Source organism: Siphateles boraxobius, unplaced genomic scaffold, assembly GCF_051911475.1.
Source record: "Siphateles boraxobius isolate OS27281-9 unplaced genomic scaffold, OSU_SipBor_1 53, whole genome shotgun sequence".
Taxonomy (NCBI): domain Eukaryota; kingdom Metazoa; phylum Chordata; class Actinopteri; order Cypriniformes; family Leuciscidae; genus Siphateles; species Siphateles boraxobius.
In genome coordinates this window covers 2,864,964-2,881,640 of record NW_027509175.1, presented here as the reverse complement: position 1 = coordinate 2,881,640, position 16,677 = coordinate 2,864,964, and the positions used below count along the sequence as shown (strand labels likewise).

At 39.3% G+C, this 16,677-nt stretch overlaps 1 protein-coding gene across 5 annotated transcripts in view; it reads left to right on the top strand.

Annotated features, from left to right (window-relative positions):
• micu3a (mitochondrial calcium uptake family, member 3a) overlaps positions 1-16,677 on the top strand; it is a 30,526-nt gene that overhangs the window by 5,303 nt on the left and 8,546 nt on the right. For 2 of the 5 annotated variants that reach the window (XM_077205024.1, XM_077205023.1), the window contains exons 5-10: positions 2,791-2,838; positions 4,267-4,349; positions 4,449-4,520; positions 7,361-7,402; positions 10,312-10,407; positions 14,073-14,167. In XM_077205024.1, the coding sequence (XP_077061139.1) occupies positions 2,791-2,838; positions 4,267-4,349; positions 4,449-4,520; positions 7,361-7,402; positions 10,312-10,407; positions 14,073-14,167 (436 nt within the window). The remainder of the gene's footprint in view (positions 1-2,790; positions 2,839-4,266; positions 4,350-4,448; positions 4,521-7,360; positions 7,403-10,311; positions 10,408-14,072; positions 14,168-16,677) is intronic. The other 3 variants (XM_077205026.1, XM_077205025.1, XM_077205027.1) reach the window with 2 other exon arrangements.

Sequence of the window (16,677 nt, the reverse complement as noted above, 5' to 3'; positions counted from 1 at the left end):
GAAATCATCACCTTAAATTGGCGGTGGTACATTTATCTTGGTTTCACTGATGATGAGCTATGCATCCAGAAGATGCCTGTGTGCCAGAAGCTTCAGCTTGACTCGGCATCTGATCTCAAGCTGTGGTAATGATAGCATGCGGAAGTTAATTGAGGAAGCCGTGCTAACAAGATCCATAAATGTGCTCTGGTCTCCAAGGAGCAGTTTCTTAGAGAAAGCGAACACAGCGGGCGTCATTGTGAAGAACTTGAAGGAAACATGGGAAGTTCAAAAGTTGCAGGACAATCTTCAGTGACTTTGAGAAATCCTTATAGCAAGGAATTGAACACCAAGAACACTATTGATTGATTTATGAGTATGATTGTTTACTTAAATACATTTTGGAACCCAAACAGTATTGTCTAATACATTATTTTAAGGAAACAATCATACTCATAAATAAATGAATAAACAAATAAACCAATAATAAGAACAAACAACCAAACACATATTTGCTGTTTTATTTTAAGGGGAAACAAAGGCATACTCATAAATAAATAAATAAACCTAATGTATTACTCAAAATTGAACAAACTACATTAACTAACAAATAAATAAACGAACAAACCAATAAATGAATAAATAAATAAATACATTTTGGAACCCAAACAGTATTTGCTAATACATCATTTTATGTATTTATTCATGTATTGGTTTGTTCATTTATTTATTAGTTAGTTACTGTAGTTTGTTAGTTTGTTTAATTTTGATTTTAAGTTTATTTATATATTTATGAGTATGCCTTTGTTTCACCTTAAAATAAAACCGCAAATATGTGTTTGTTAGTTTTTTGTTTTTATTATTGGTTTATTTGTTTATTAATTTATTTATGAGTATGATTGTTTCCTTAAAATAATGTCTTTTTTTCTTCTATAAAAATAGTACAATGGCCTACATCTTAATTTTGCTTGAATTTACTAACTGCAATAGTAAACTATTAACTGCAAATAGTAAAAAATAAATAAATAAATGCAAACTCTAAAAATTATTGTATTTAGTGTTTAAAATAAACTAACCATGCAAATTCTGTCACTTGGCCAGACAAATTAGACATGTACCAACATGAACAGGTTATGTGACACGTCCTCATCTTACTGTTGAAGCTGTGATTAATGTTTGATTTCAAGTTTGTTGTTGTTGGGTCCATGGAAAATCTGGTTGAGAAGCACTAATACAGACTGTATGAATAGCACTTTTGTGCATGTTTTTTTATAACAAAAATGCTGCAAATATTTTCCATTACTGTTGATATGCATCCAGATCAGGAACCAGACCTTTCCTGAGAACGATCGGTATGCACACCCTTAAAAGTATGTAGCATCTCGTACAAACACATCAGATTTGGCATTTAAAGTCAATACACCTCACTAGGAGACAATCCATCCTTAAAATTGGGACTGTATTGAACAAGAATGAATGGAATGTAAAACAGAGCCTCTTTATTTAAGGAGCCCTGCGCCAAAACAAAGATTTACTGCATATGTAAGCAGCATATAAACATTAACAAAATGTCTGCTGCTAAAAGCCTTGTTTTACTAGTTTAAAGCAGCTTTTAGACATCAATTAATCGGTTTTAGATCCCCGATGATAACCCTTGACCCAGAGTCTTCAGGTCTAACCACAGTGAATTTTAAAGGAGTAGTTCATGATTGTTAAAAAAAAAAAAAAAACATTTTTTGTGCCAATATAAACCCTGTTATTTTCCATAAAATATCTATTCCAGATTTTAAAATGTCAAAGTTTCAATTGAACATGAGTGCAAATGAGATTTGAGTGCTCTGGCAGAGTGAACGCTTATCAGGGAATAAGTTCAGTTCCTTCTAAGGCAAATAAGTGAATATTCTCGAATCTTGTCTCTTTTGGCCCAAGTTGTCTTGCTCAGTGGACTTTGAAAGCCTCTGTATTGCTTGAGTGAGTGTGTGAGACTGCTGGTGTTGGGTTGAATTTTCAGTGTCAGGTTTTCCTCCCGAAGGCGCACAGGCAGTGTCCCGTAACACTCAGTCCACTCACCCTGAACTATCTGTATGCCTGCTACTGTCTCCATGTCCCCCTTCACACAGAAGCTGTGGAGAGGAACACTTTCAGTGGATGTGTAGGAAAATGTATCCCTTCTCTCTGCCCTCCCCCAGTGCCTTTACAGGACTTCCATCTTTCCATCAGCCCACCTTCGCTTTGTCTCTTTTTTGCCTTTCTTTTGACTCTCTCTCTGTCCGCCGTACTCTACTTTGCCACTTTTCTCACGAGTCTAACAAAAGCAGGGACAGTTCCCTGTCTAAATGGGGCACATCTCCTTGTCCTGACTGATGCCTCTAGAACACCCTTATCCAAACAGAAGCCTTTGAACGCCACAGCCGGTCACTCACTGTGTCAAAGTCTTCAGCTTCAGTGTGTGGGCCAAACGCGGGGCAAATGTTGCCTAAATGTAGATGGACACTTTAGCTGAGAGGCACCTTTTTAGATGTTATCATCATGAAAGAGGGGATTACTTGTCCTGGGTTTTTTTTTTTGGAGCAGGAGAAGAAGAGAAAAGGGTACGCGTCTCAATCTATCTCTAGAGGCCCCTAGCTTTGAAATTTCAGTAAACATTTTAATCCAAGCTTCAGATGAGCCGCCTCCTGAGTTTTCAGTTTAGACAAAGAGTAAAAACAAAAAGGGGAGATTATAAAAAGGGAAGACGTGGCCATTTGAAGGTTGTTAGTGTGTTACTGTACATTAGCAGAATGGATGTGACCCTTTGATATCCTTTTTCAGGCATCATCGCTTACACGGAGTATCTCTTTCTGCTCTGCATTCTGACAAGTGAGTATGACCTCTATCTCTCCATCTTTTCTCCCTCTTAACCTTTCATTCTTATCCCATGCTTTAGTTTTCTGTGCCTCTCTCTTTTGAAATCAGCACACTATGCATGTATCCTATTTTAAACATGAATCAAGGATCGTTCTTGTCCATGGGTGTTTTATGTCTATAGTGTGGCTCAGACTGAGACAAGGCCCACCCAGACTCTCACCCACACCCAAAACAGTTTCGCTAAAGCCACATTTTACTCACTGCACATTTATCAATGTTTTAGACTTTGTGCCAGAGTACAGAGAGGTTATTTCTAAGCTCACAAGACTATATTCTCAGTTATATATATAAATCATTGAAATTTCATGTTTCTCATTCTCATGTGTGTGTAGGCTATATATAAACATATGTATTTGTCTGGACAGCAGACCGCAATTTTTGTCTATAATCATAAAAAGCTTAAGTGCCAATTGAATTTGAATTTTAGAGTATTTAGATTACCGAAAGTGTAGTTGACTCAGTTTTGTCACCAGTTGTCGAATTTTGTCTGACTAACAAAATTCATTTGAGTTCCCTAAAAATGCTTGTTATCAGAACCTCCGTTGGAACACTTCAAATTTTTTTAATTATTAAAAGTTGTATTGCTTATGCAATAAATTTCCATAAAATTCCAAACACATTTGTCATCTATCTAGAAACAAATTAGACAAATGTTGCATTACAATTATTGTATAGCAGTATAACTTTACATATATTAATGAATAGCATAGCCCAGGTAGTTTTCTGATGGGTATATTTGACTGGAAATATTTCATTTCAAATTAATATCTCAGACTTTAGTATCTTGGCAAATCTGAGCACAGTTTGTTACATTGTTGAGATGAAACATTCATGTGTGTGAATAGGGTCTTTTCCTCAAGATAAAAATGTGAGAAGGAGAAGACTTCAACAAAAGTCTTCATTTGTTCTCCATGTACCGTTTAGGAGAAATAACTGAGGTCTAATTCATGATTGTCCATTCGTGCAGAGTTGTCTGACTAAGCGTGCATCTAAAAGTAGCTGTTACACTCAGTATAAACAGAAATGAACTGCCTAACATGTGTTCCCTCTTCTGCTGTTGCTTGGGTAACATAACAAAGTGGAGGAGCTATGTGACTCTTGATGGGTTGAAAAACACCTGAAGAGAGTGATGAAAGGAAAAGTGGTGAAAGCAAAAGTGTATTGGAAGTTCTTGGAAGGGTGATAACAGGTTCTTACAAATGTGAGCCTCACCTCTGATCTGATCTGGGATTTAGCCACCTAGTGGTTAAATGTTTTAATAATTGTTTACCAGATTTGCTGCAAAATGTGCAGTGCTGAATGAGTAAATACATTTATACATAGTATTGTTTAATTCTATGCATGGTATAGCTTAACATTCTTTTCACATCTATTCTTCAGAGCCTCATGCAGGCTTTAAGATTGCCTTCAACATGTTTGACGCTGACGGTAACCAGATGGTGGATAAACGGGAATTTCTTGTGGTGAGTGGATGGAGTGAAGATTCTGGCCTTAGAAGTTTGTTTTTAAACAATCGTCTTGGTTATTTATGTGCTTTATTCCTTCTCTATTTCTTTTAATAGTTGCAAGAAATCTTCCGAAAGAAAAATGAGAAGAAAGGAAGAAAAGGAGATGCGGAAAAATCTGCTCAACTGGTAAGTTGATATCAGGCTTTTTGTTTGTAATAATATTGTAATCTATTTTTAAGTTCCAGTTATCCCAAATTGTAAATTTAAAGTTATAATCCTGTATAAAAATTAAAGCTTTACACATTTGCATATTTAATTTGGAAAAATAATGAAGTCGTACAAATCAAAAACTACTTTCTATTTGTCATAGAAACAAATGCTTTATAATAATTATATAGCAGTAAGCAGTAAAAAGGTAATCACGACTTTCTATCTCGCTATTCTGGCTTTTTTTCTCAGAATTGCATTATATAAACTTGCAATTTTGAGTTATAATGTCAGAATTGCGTGATATAAAGTCTCAGTTGCATGTTAAAAAGTCAGAATTAGGAGTTTGTATCACAATTCTTACTTAATAACACGCAATTGCAATTCTTCAGAATTGGACTTTACAGTTTACAGTTATAAATTCTGAATTATGAGATGTAAACTCGAAATTGTGAGGGGAAAAGTTGCAATTACCTTTTTAAATTGTGAGTTTATATCGCATTTTTCTGAGGAAAAAATCTGACTTAATTAGAAGAAAAATAGTCTGAATTGCGAACAATTGTGCAATAAAAAAGTCACAATTTCCCTGTTTGTTTAGTTTTATTTATCTCATGGCTGAAACAAGCTTCCATGGTCAGTAATGGCCCCCCTTCTTTAAAACTGATGAGTGGGACATATTATTGGAGAGGAGGTTAATCCAAAATCAAATCAATTTTAGGGATTACAAGTATCTCTAAGCTGTTTCTGTAGAGCCATGTAAACAAGAGGATCTCATGAGATCAACAGAAGTTCAAAGACTTGGGATACAGTCTCTGTCTTTCTCTGTTTACCACATTGTCTTTTGTTCGACATTACTGACGATTCTAATTTAAAATGATGCCTCTTATGTTATTCTTCTGTATAAAGGGACATTGATATTTTGCCATTACACATACAACGTTTTATGTTTTGTGCCTTGGCAACCAGTATCAAGAGCTAACATGTCATTTTAAATGCTGCAAATGGAGGCAATGATTTATGTCATACAAATCAAACCTAACATTGGGAAATACGTTTTCTTCAGAATCTTGAGGTCACAAATGTTGATTTTACTGAGAATATATTAAGAAGTTTGGCTTATTTTGATTAGTGTGCGTGTCCCGATGTCATTTTCTTTAGGCTCTTATTAGTTTCTAAGAAGAGAACATTACTGTGAAAAATGTACTTGTCATATAATTGTGTTGTAATTTGTTTTAAATGTCAGTCTCAGTGTTGGAGGTGTAAGTAAAAAATAACCACTAAGTAGAATTGCGGTTTGGCAACAACTTTAAGCTTATACGCATTTTGCTTTTTTATAATCTAAATAAGAAGATGGTTGTCAAATTACTATAGGATGCAAATGTTGCCAGGTTGTGAAAACTTAATCAGAGATATTGTTATTGTGTGAAGGATCATATACTTTGTGTAAAAATCTTTCAACATATCATTACTAAATTATATACTGTTCTGCATAATATATAAATGGAGGAGTGACATCCATTCACACTCACTGAATTCAGCGCTCTTTGAAAGCACTCGGTGTGAAATACTGGTACTGTAACATGTAATTAGTGGTGTTTGCATCAGTATTTGTTTTGCTCGTACCTTGGGTTAGTAATATGAGCAAACCCCTAACCCTAAAGCCTCGTTCACACCTCCAGCAACTGTGTCGCTGTATGACGCTAGTCTCTGTACTGTGAAGATTCTTGTGGGCGTTCCTAATGTTGTCGCTCTAATGTTATTGGTAGACTGCACGTCTGGCCATATCTTTAGAAAATGCAATCACAAATGATATACAAAACTAAGATATCATTCTAATTTGACAAGGAATTAGACTTAAACGAATTAAAAGTAGCATCTGCTGTTGGAGAGTGTTGTGATGTTAAGCAGTGCTCAGTACATTAAATCATTGCCTTCTCTTGTCAAAAACTCTTGTCGTGTGTCTCCCATCGCTTGACACACCTACATTCTGTCACCAACAGTCACTGTCGCCGAAAGTCGCCAACTCTCCATTTAAAGTGAATGGAGTCATGTCGCTTTGTAGCTGCGTGTCGCTGGCGGTGTGAACGAGGCTTAAGTGTTAAACTTTAGCACATAAAGCATAAACGTGATACCGCAACTGTGCGGGTTGTCAAAGAAAAGTTATGTTATATCTAGGGATGCACCGATATTAAAATTCAGGCCGATAACGAAAACCCAAAAATAAATGCATTAGTAAATACAAATTCTGATTTTACTACCAGATGAAAAATTGGGTTAAAAATCTGATTGGTGTGCGTTGAACTAAGGACCCGAGCCATATCTTGGGGTCTTTTGACTTGGGTCATAAAGCCACCTCTTAGCAACTCAGAACTTAGCAACCGCAAAACAACGCCCTGGCAACCAACCACAACAACCTAGCATCATGATGGCGAGTTTTGCAGAGGCAGCACTACTCACATTTTCTTCAGAAAATGTACAACTCTTATTATATATGAGATGCTCAAAATCCCATATATATCTTCAAGAGTACAATTGGCCACCCTCTGTAAACTTCTTCTAGACTGTATTTGTTTTGCCTGCATTTCGGTGCATAACCCTTCTTATCTCATTCACATGTCCCATTTATCAAGGGCTGTCTGAGAGGGAGCCAGTCGTATTTCATCCCCTCTTGGAAGCTTGCGAAAGTGTGCCAACTGTCCTGTAGTTAAACCACTTTCTATTTTCTGCATGTTTAACCTGTGTCTTTGTCCATTCTTATGTGGTTCTCTCTTTCCTCTCCTCTTCCGCATGCTGTGACCTCTCCTCTGGTCTCTGTGTAGAGTATGCAGCTCTATGGATATCAGGTTGCCCCCGTAAACAGCGTATGTATCATCCCCGGCCCTCTGACCTGTGAACTATAACCTCTGTGTGAATCTTGAAATCATGGAAGGAATGATGGGAGAATGAGAGAATGAAAATGAGGAGGGAGGTGGAGTGGACCTCAGAGGTCAGAGAGCATGTGGGTGTTTTGCCACAATCAGTCTAATTTCATTCTTATTGATTTTTTTTCTTTCTTTAACCGCAACGTGTCAGTTACAAACTTCATCAGTGGGCTATAAAGAACAGGTCTGGGTAGGAGTGGGTGGAGTTGTTGGTGTAAAATGTGTTTTCTATTGAGCCAGCTATGGAGTCTTTCACATTCACTTACATTAAATCATTTAATTACATTTTTCTCCCTCACTGACAACCGAAAGAAAGGAAAGATCACATATGAGATGTTGAGATTGTTTCTCCTAGACAGCAATGAGATTAAATGGATTTAAAAAGTCAGATATTTCAACTCAAACATTTTTCTTTTCAACTCTTTCAAGACCACATTTTAAACACTATCATTCAACCATTCAGAATGGGGTCAGTAAGATAAAAAAAAATAAAAGATAAAATCTGTTCTAAAATATTTCTATTCATTAAATAAAATGAAAAAAAAAATTGTTGTTTTGTTTTCAACATTGATAATGAGGTCATACTTTATATCATGCGTCTTGGTAACACTTTATTTTACAGTGTGTTACATGTTACATGACGTAGCTATATTAATTACTATAAATTGTGCTTAATTATATGGAACTAACCTTAAACCTAGCCTAATCCTAATCCTATAGTAAGTACATGTAGTTAATTAGTATTACACAGTACTTAAATGTATAATCAACACTGTTACACAGACACCTTAAAATAAAGTATAAACAGTGTTTTTAACTGCTATGTACTTACATCAAAAATAAGTACAAAGTAGCCTACTTATTGTGTAAATGTATTACAAAACACTTTTGCTGCTATTGAGGTGGGATACAGGTAAGGTTAGGGACAGATTTAGTGGTATGGTTAGGTTTAAGGGTCAATTAAGAGGTATTGGAAGGGTCGAAAGTGTATTTATCGATGCCATTACTGAAATGAATTACAGCTGTAGGTATTTCATAAATACAAGTACAATGCAAAAACATGTATGTACACAATACCTACATAGTATCAAATGCTTAATTTAAATGTTAGTAAATAATAGTTAAAGACGCTTAATATAAAGTGGGACCGATAAGAAATATTACTCAACCACCAATTCAGCATATTACAATTTCTACAGGATCATGTGACACTGAAGACTGGAGTAATGGCTGCTGAAAATTCAGCTTCACAGGAACAAATTATATTTTAAAATATATTGAAATTATGATTATTATTATGCAGTTATTTTAATTTTAATAATATTTCACAAATGTAACTGTTTTTACTGTATTTTTTTATCAAATAAATGCTGGTGAGCATAAGAGACTTCTTTGAAAGGTAGTGTAGCTGTCTATACTATTACGGTTTAATACAAATTATTTCTGCCTATTTTTTACTTTTCCTGAAATTATATTGGAAATATCTGAGACAAATTTGATGACACTGAAAAAAAACTGAACATATAAATGGGGACATGGCAAAAAGCTTTTTTTTAACAAAAAAATTAAAATATATATATATTTTAAATATATTTTCTGATTTAATAAATCCCTTAATGTCCCCGACTCACTTTAGTGGACAATTTTGTCCGCATACAAACAGATACGTCCACATTCAAGATCAAACACATGGTCAACTCAAGAACAAACACAAACATCTGTTTAAGAGTTTCAATGAAAGCTTCCTGATCTGGTGGTCCTTTTTTCTGGTTACGTGATGTTTTGGAGAAAGCCACTCTGTATATCTGTGAATCACATACAGAATACAGAAAGAGAGTGATAGAGTGAAAGACCACCATTGTCCATTAAAGTGGCTCCATAGGACTGATGAGAGAAATATATTTCCTGTGTTCCTTAACCTGATGTGTCACTTTTAGTCTCTCAGCCTCTGTATTCAACAAGCCTGTACAGAATAACAGGATCATTCTTTGAATTATTGGAAATGCACACACTGCCAGGCTGTGAAGTGTGCATGCAGTCATTTTCAATTATTCAGCTGTTCAAAATCAATATTTTTGCTTATAACATGGTTAGTTAATCTAATAAAAAATGGTAACACTTTACAAAATACGGTTCGTTAGTTAACTACCTTAGTTAACATGGACTAAGAATGAACCAACAATGAAAAGCTGTATTTTTATTAACTGATATTAACAAAGATTAATAAATACTGTAACAATTGTATTGCTCATTGTTTATTCATATTAGTTAATGCATTAACTAATGTTGAGTAATGAACCTTATTGTAAAGTGTTACCAAAATGTCATCCTCCCTCCCCCCAAAACAATATTTATAATGCCAGTATTTATAAACCACTGTTATCGTTATATTTCAAAAGTATCTGAAAAAAAAACATGAATTGATATGCATTGTAAACAACCCTGAAACTTATTCAATAGCTGTGCAGTTACAGAAAATAGACTCAACCAATCATAATCAAGAGTTGTGGTATAAACTGAATTATGTTAGTGAATGATGACATGATGACCCTTCTGAACCATTTCACAGAATATTCCTGGTATATTTGCACACTCTATCTGATATTTAAAACCTTCCAATTTTAGTTAATCTCCCAGATTATTGATCACTCACATTATATAACCTCATACGATTAGCATTTGGCTAACATCAACTAATCCCCCCTCCCAATCTTCATATTTCTTTCATACTATATTTGATTGGTTTTAGTTGAAAGGACTGAGAGACCACCCGACACATCCTCTATTAAACCCTGTCTATATAAGCTAACATGATGACAGCTTTCCATCTCATGCTAACCCCTCTGCAGGTGCTAAAAAAAGAGAATCAGGAGTTTGTGCCCAGGAGCTACTGGGACATGCTGAGACGTGGCGCGAGCCAAGCCCTGTTTTCTGACCTGGCAGAGGTACAGCCATAGTCCTCTGTCCTCCTGTCTCATCCCATGTTTTTATTCGTCCCTAGCCATCCCTTACACAGTGCTCTCACCTGAAAAAGGTACATCATAACTCTCATTCATCCTTCCTGTTTCAGCATCACAACCCACCTTATCCACCTTAACCCTATAACATTGGTCATTGACATTGAATGACCTGCGATTATCCTTCTGTTTATTTTTATTATTTTAATCCCCCTTTTTTATGTATTTTATCAACTGTTGATCTTCTAGTAAATCTGTTCCTGATGTTCATTTAAAAAAAATATTTTCAAAATCAGTATCTTTGTCCTGTTTACCACGAAAAAACATCTGAACATCCTTTATACAAGATACATTTAAGTCACCAACAAATTGTGAGATATATTGTTTTCAGAGAATATAAGTGCATTTTTCTAGTTTGTTTCCGCATCAGAGCAAAAAAGGGCATAGTTTAGAGAAATAAAGCAATTATGAGACACAATCATAATTAAATCTATTTTATCAAATAACATCATAATTACTGTTTTATGTTTTACTCTGAAGCTATATACAGGTGAAACTCGAAAAAATTAGAATCGTGCAACAGTTCATGTATTTCAGTAATTCAAATTAAGAGGTGACTAATATATTTAATATGTATAACTACATACATATGCATGATTATACTTTTCAGAGGGCCGACATTTCTGTATTTAAAATCCTTTTTTTATTTTTTTTATTTAATGTAATATTCTAATTTTCTGAGATTTTGAATTTGGGGTTTTCATAAGCTGTAAGCCATAATCATCAAAATTATTTTGCACGATACACTAATTTTTCGAGTTTCACCTGTATATACATATATATATATATATATATATATATATATATATATATATATATATATATATATAGGAAGTTATGATGTTTTACTGGAAAACAAGAAAAAGAAAGATTTAAAAATTAAGAATATGATTTTAGTGTTGCAAAGAATTGCCGTATTCTTTTAATCAATGAATCATTTTTGTAATTCCAGCTTATCGATGTATGTTCAGTTGTTGTTCTGCTATTTTGCGTGTGCACGATTTGTGTCGAATTGACTGCGAATAATACCAAATAATATTGCTCACAGCTGCGAGGCACATTAAAGGCCTTTGTTTGTACACCGATTCTGAATATGTCTGCCAATCCTGATGGTGTGTTTGTGTTCTGATGGCTAATAGAGGGCGTCTGTAGGAAGCAGTATTTTAATGATTGTGGAGAGCTGTGTGCAGATGCCCTGTATTTACTTAGTCTGTTATTCACAATGAAAGGGTAATTTCAACTTGGCTTCCTCAGATGACACAGCAGTTAGACAGGTCTGTTTGTCTGAGCTGACAACTGCAGGGTACCAGACATTGTGTATCTGTGGGCTAAAGGGGGCATGCTAGCATGTGTGGAAGTGTGATTGGGGTTACTCATCTTAGAAGTCGACAGCAGTAATCACTGTTTTTACCGCTGTTTTTAGATCAAAGAGTAAAAGGCCTCGGGCCTTGTCTAAGTCACACCGTGGGCCTGGCTGTGGTGTAACTTGTAATGATGACCTCACATTAATGGTTTCCTGTAACCACAGTGTTGTGATGTCACACTTCCAGCAGATTGATGACGAAATTGTCTAATGGGGAAAACAGCTATGTTTTAGATAAAGGAAAGGGATTCGTTTATCAATCCATCAGTTTTAATCACATGCCTTTTTATGACCATATTTATGACCATCAGCAAAATAATGGTGGTGAATTCAAAAACTCATGAGCAGAGATACCAAGAAAAAAAAAGAGAGAAGAAGAATGGATGTCCACACTCTGGACTTAAGTTCCAGAAGGAAAACTTTAAAAACAAACAAACAAGTGCAACATTTCAATTTTTGGAATTGATCCATTCCAAGTCCCAGAAAAGATTTTACAGATCTAAAGTTGGCGCAGATTCCAACAAATCTAACATTTGCGGACATTTACAGTATATATTAACACACAATCCATCTCCATATATTGTCAGTATGGATTTGCACCATGTTGGTCATAAAATATATAATGCTCCTCCGTCCAACACTTACAGCTGTTTCCAGCATAGTTGCAACGTTACAGTATATACAAAAATTTAGCACATACAAATGTTCGATGAAATAGTGTGTTTTAATTAGGTGGAACTGCTTTTTTCCCCCAAATGTTTTCAGTATTTAATTAAATATATGAGTATATAAGTTCCAGTGTATGTAGATGTATATGATGCTGCCTTCGAATTTAGCTAAAACAAGGTATTTTTAGTAGACACCATTTTTACTGTATATATATTTTTGGAACATCCTTTGTGAATCTGGTTACTTTGTAACTAAAATAAATATGCTTTATTAATCATAACTGTGATATATTTTATTTTATTATTTTAAATGGTATTTCACATTTGTTTTGTTTTGTTTTGAAACAGGCTTCCATACCGTTGGGATTAAACAGTAACATTTCCACCCTATATTAATCAGGCCTACCAGAACAGTTTGATAACTTTGATTTATTTATTTGTTTGTTTGTTTGATTGCTATTTTTTAACATTGTGTTGATACAACACCAAGTATGTGCAATATGTCTCTGAGACAATCTGGCTAGTGAAACAGAATCATTCTTTCTCTCTTTGTAACTTTCCTCTGATTGTATCTTCATGGATAGGATTTTAAGCTAGAGGTACAGCAGTGGCATGGACTTGCATTCTGGCTCGCTTCATTGCACAGTGGCCCGTAACCAGGGACAAAGAGCTGTTTGGAGTTTATGCCTGGTTTTACCTAGTTTCAGCATGATAGGCTCCTCTTGCAGATGAGGGTGAAGCATGGGTAGAGAAAACAAAATACGACCTAATCTGGCCTTGCACCTTTCAGCCACCTTCTTCAAGTTTTTTTGAATGCCATGCCGCCTTTTTTTGTTCGTTTAACTGGTGAATGAACGCCTTTTACTGAGCTCCACTGAAAAAGCAATTTTGACACTTGTAAGATCACTCAAATTGATCTTCAACATTAGTGTTGAGTTTAAAAAAATAAAAGATTCTGTCCAGAGAAGGAAAGGTGGAATCTGCTCACGTGTGCATTTCTTTCATAAATCTCTGCAGATAGTTGCCGCAGAAATGCATGGGATGTGGATGCTTTGTGTGGTTTTGCTGTCATGTCTTTGTTCATGTCCAATACCAGCTCAACCCCATTTACACCTGGTATTAAATTCCGATCACTATAAACAAATAGACTCCAAAAGATTTTGTGAATGGCCCTTTTAAACACCATTCAGGGGTAATTGAATATACCAGGTGTTTACAGGGTCTCTGTATGTACACTACACAACTGGCATGTTTGTGTGTATTTCTGTGTATCATTGCATATACATTTGTTTGTGTTCCTGTTTCAGTCTAATATACAGTCTTCATGCCATTCTCACCCACTAATGGCATAAAGATCTGCATGTCAACTCAGAACATGTCCTCTGTGGGCTAGGGGAGACAATATAAATGGATGCACACTTTCAGGCACTGGATGGCTGGTACTTTGAATGGCCCGGCAAGCCTATGAAGGACTGCTTTCTTATTTCAAAAACAGCTTGATTTTTTTGTCATAGTTTCTTCTTTCTTGTTTTGCTCTCTTTACCACCACTCCTCAATCGCAGCGTGCGGATGAGAACATGATGATTGACACCACTCTGCTCGTGCATTTCTTTGGCAAGAAGGGGAAGGCGGAGCTGACTTTTGACGACTTCTACAGGTATGACGACTTGTGTGTAAAAAGCTCTAAAAACATGGCACTTATTCATATTCATCCACTAGACATGGAAAGATACGTAGGAAATTATATCCGTCGAGCATGTAGAAAGTAATGCTGAAGTTAGTTAACAGCTTGTGTGATGTTAGTTAACAGGATGTGATGTGATTAAATGACAAAAATGTACTAAAGTTTGAGGTTGGTAAGATATTTTAAAGTTTTTAAAAAAGTCTCTAATGCTCACCAGGACTGCGTTGATTTTTTTCAACACAGTGGAACAGTAATAATGAGAAATATTACACCCTTCGGGTGGCCGTGGCGGAGACGACCCTTCGGGTGGCCGTGGCGGAGAAGACCCTTCTGGTGGCCGTGGCGGAGAAGACCCTTCGGGTGGCCGTGGCGGAGAAGACCCTTCGGGTGGCCGTGGCGGAGAAGACCCTTCGGGTGGCCGTGGCGGAGAAGACCCTTCGGGTGGCCGTGGCGGAGAAGACCCTTTGGGTGGCCGTGGCAGAGAAGACCCTTCGGGTGGCCGTGGCAGAGAAGACCCTTCGGGTGGCCGTGGCAGTGAAGACCCATCGGGTGGCCTTGGCAGTGAAGACCCAGCGGGTGGCCATGGCAGTGAAGACCCTTCGGGTGGGCGTGGCAGTGAAGACCCTTCGGCTGGCCATAGCGGAGTGGATTTTTCGGGTGACCGTGGGCCCTTGGGCGCCCACAGCGAGGGCCTACTGCCCCCCCCCCCCCCCCCCCCCAAAAAATACTTGGGGTGAGTGACAGCCTCTGGATAGGACGGACTCAGCGGTGAAGAGGTCTCTGGACTGATCGGAACCAGCGGTGAAGAGGTCTTTGGACTGGTCGGAACCAGCGGTGAAGAGGTCTCTGGACTGGTCGGAACCAGCGGTGAAGAGGTCTCTGGACTGGTCGGAACCCGCGGTGAAGAGGTCTCTGGACTGGTCGGAACCAGCGGTTAAGAGGTCTCTGGACTGGTCGGAACCAGCGGTGAAGAGGTCTCTGGACTGGTCGGAACCAGCGGTGAAGAGGTCTCTGGACTGGTCGGAACACTCGGTGAAGTAGTCTCTGGGCTGAACGGCGTCAGTGGCGAGGGCTCTGGGCTGGACGGGACCAGTGGCGAAGGCTCAGTAAAAAAGTCAATTAAGTCCTTCTCGTCCGGACTCTGGACGAGGACCAGCGGCGAAGGCTCTGTGCTGGACGTGACCAGCGGCGAAGGCTCTGTGCTGGACGGGACCAGCGGCGAAGGCTCTGTGCTGGACGGGACCAGCGGCGAAGGCTCTGTGCTGGACGGGACCAGCGGCGAAGGCTCTGTGCTGGACGGGACCAGCGGCGAAGGCTCTGTGCTGAACGGGACCAGCGGCGAAGGCTCTGTGCTGGACGGGACCAGCGGCGAAGGCTCTGTGCTGGACGGGACCAGCGGCGAAGGCTCTGTGCTGGACGGGACCAGCGGCGAGGGCTCTGTGCTGGACGGGACAGCGGCGAGGGCTCTGTGCTGGACGGGACCAGCGGCGAAGGCTCTGTGCTGGACGGGACCAGCGGCGAAGGCTCTGTGCTGGACGGGTCCAGCGGTGAAGGCTCTCTGCTGGACGGGACCAGCGGTGAAGGCTCTCTGCTGGACGGGACCAGCGGTGAAGGCTCTCTGCTGGACGGGACCAGCGGTGAAGGCTCTCTGCTGGACGGGACCAGCGGTGAAGGCTCTCTGCTGGACGGGACCAGCGGTGAAGGCTCTGGGCTGGACGGGACCAGCGGTGAAGGCTCTGGGCTGGACGGGACCAGCGGTGAAGGCTCTGGGCTGGACGGGACCAGCGGTGAAGGCTCTGGGCTGGACGGGACCAGCGGTGAAGGCTCTGGGCTGGACGGGACCAGCGGTGAAGGCTCTGGGCTGGACGGGACCAGCGGTGAAGGCTCTGGGCTGGACGGGACCAGCGGTGAAGGCTCTGGGCTGGACGGGACCAGCGGTGAAGGCTCTGGGCTGGACGGGACCAGCGGTGAAGGCTCTGGGCTGGACGGGACCAGCGGTGAAGGCTCTGGGCTGGACGGACCAGCGGTGAAGGCTCTGGGCTGGACGGGACCAGCGGTGAAGGCTCTGTGCTGGACGGGACCAGGGGTGAAGGCTCTGTGCTGGACGGGACCAGCGGTGAAGGCTCTGTGCTGGACGGGACCAGCGGTGAAGGCTCTGTGCTGGACGGGACCAGCGGTGAAGGCTCTGTGCTGGACGGGACCAGCGGTGAAGGCTCTGTGCTGGACGGGACCAGCGGTGAAGGCTCTGTGCTGGACGGGACCAGCGTTGAAGGCTCTGTGCTGGACGGGACCAGCGGTGAAGGCTCTGTTCTGGACGGGACCAGCGGTGAAGGCTCTGTGCTGGACGGGACCAGCGGTGAAGGCTCTGTGCTGGATGGGACGAGACTCTGGCTGGATGGCCCATTTGGCAGCACACACTGACATCAGCGGGAGATCAGCCACGCTGGAAATCAACCCTGGTCTTCCATAGACTGAATTCCGGA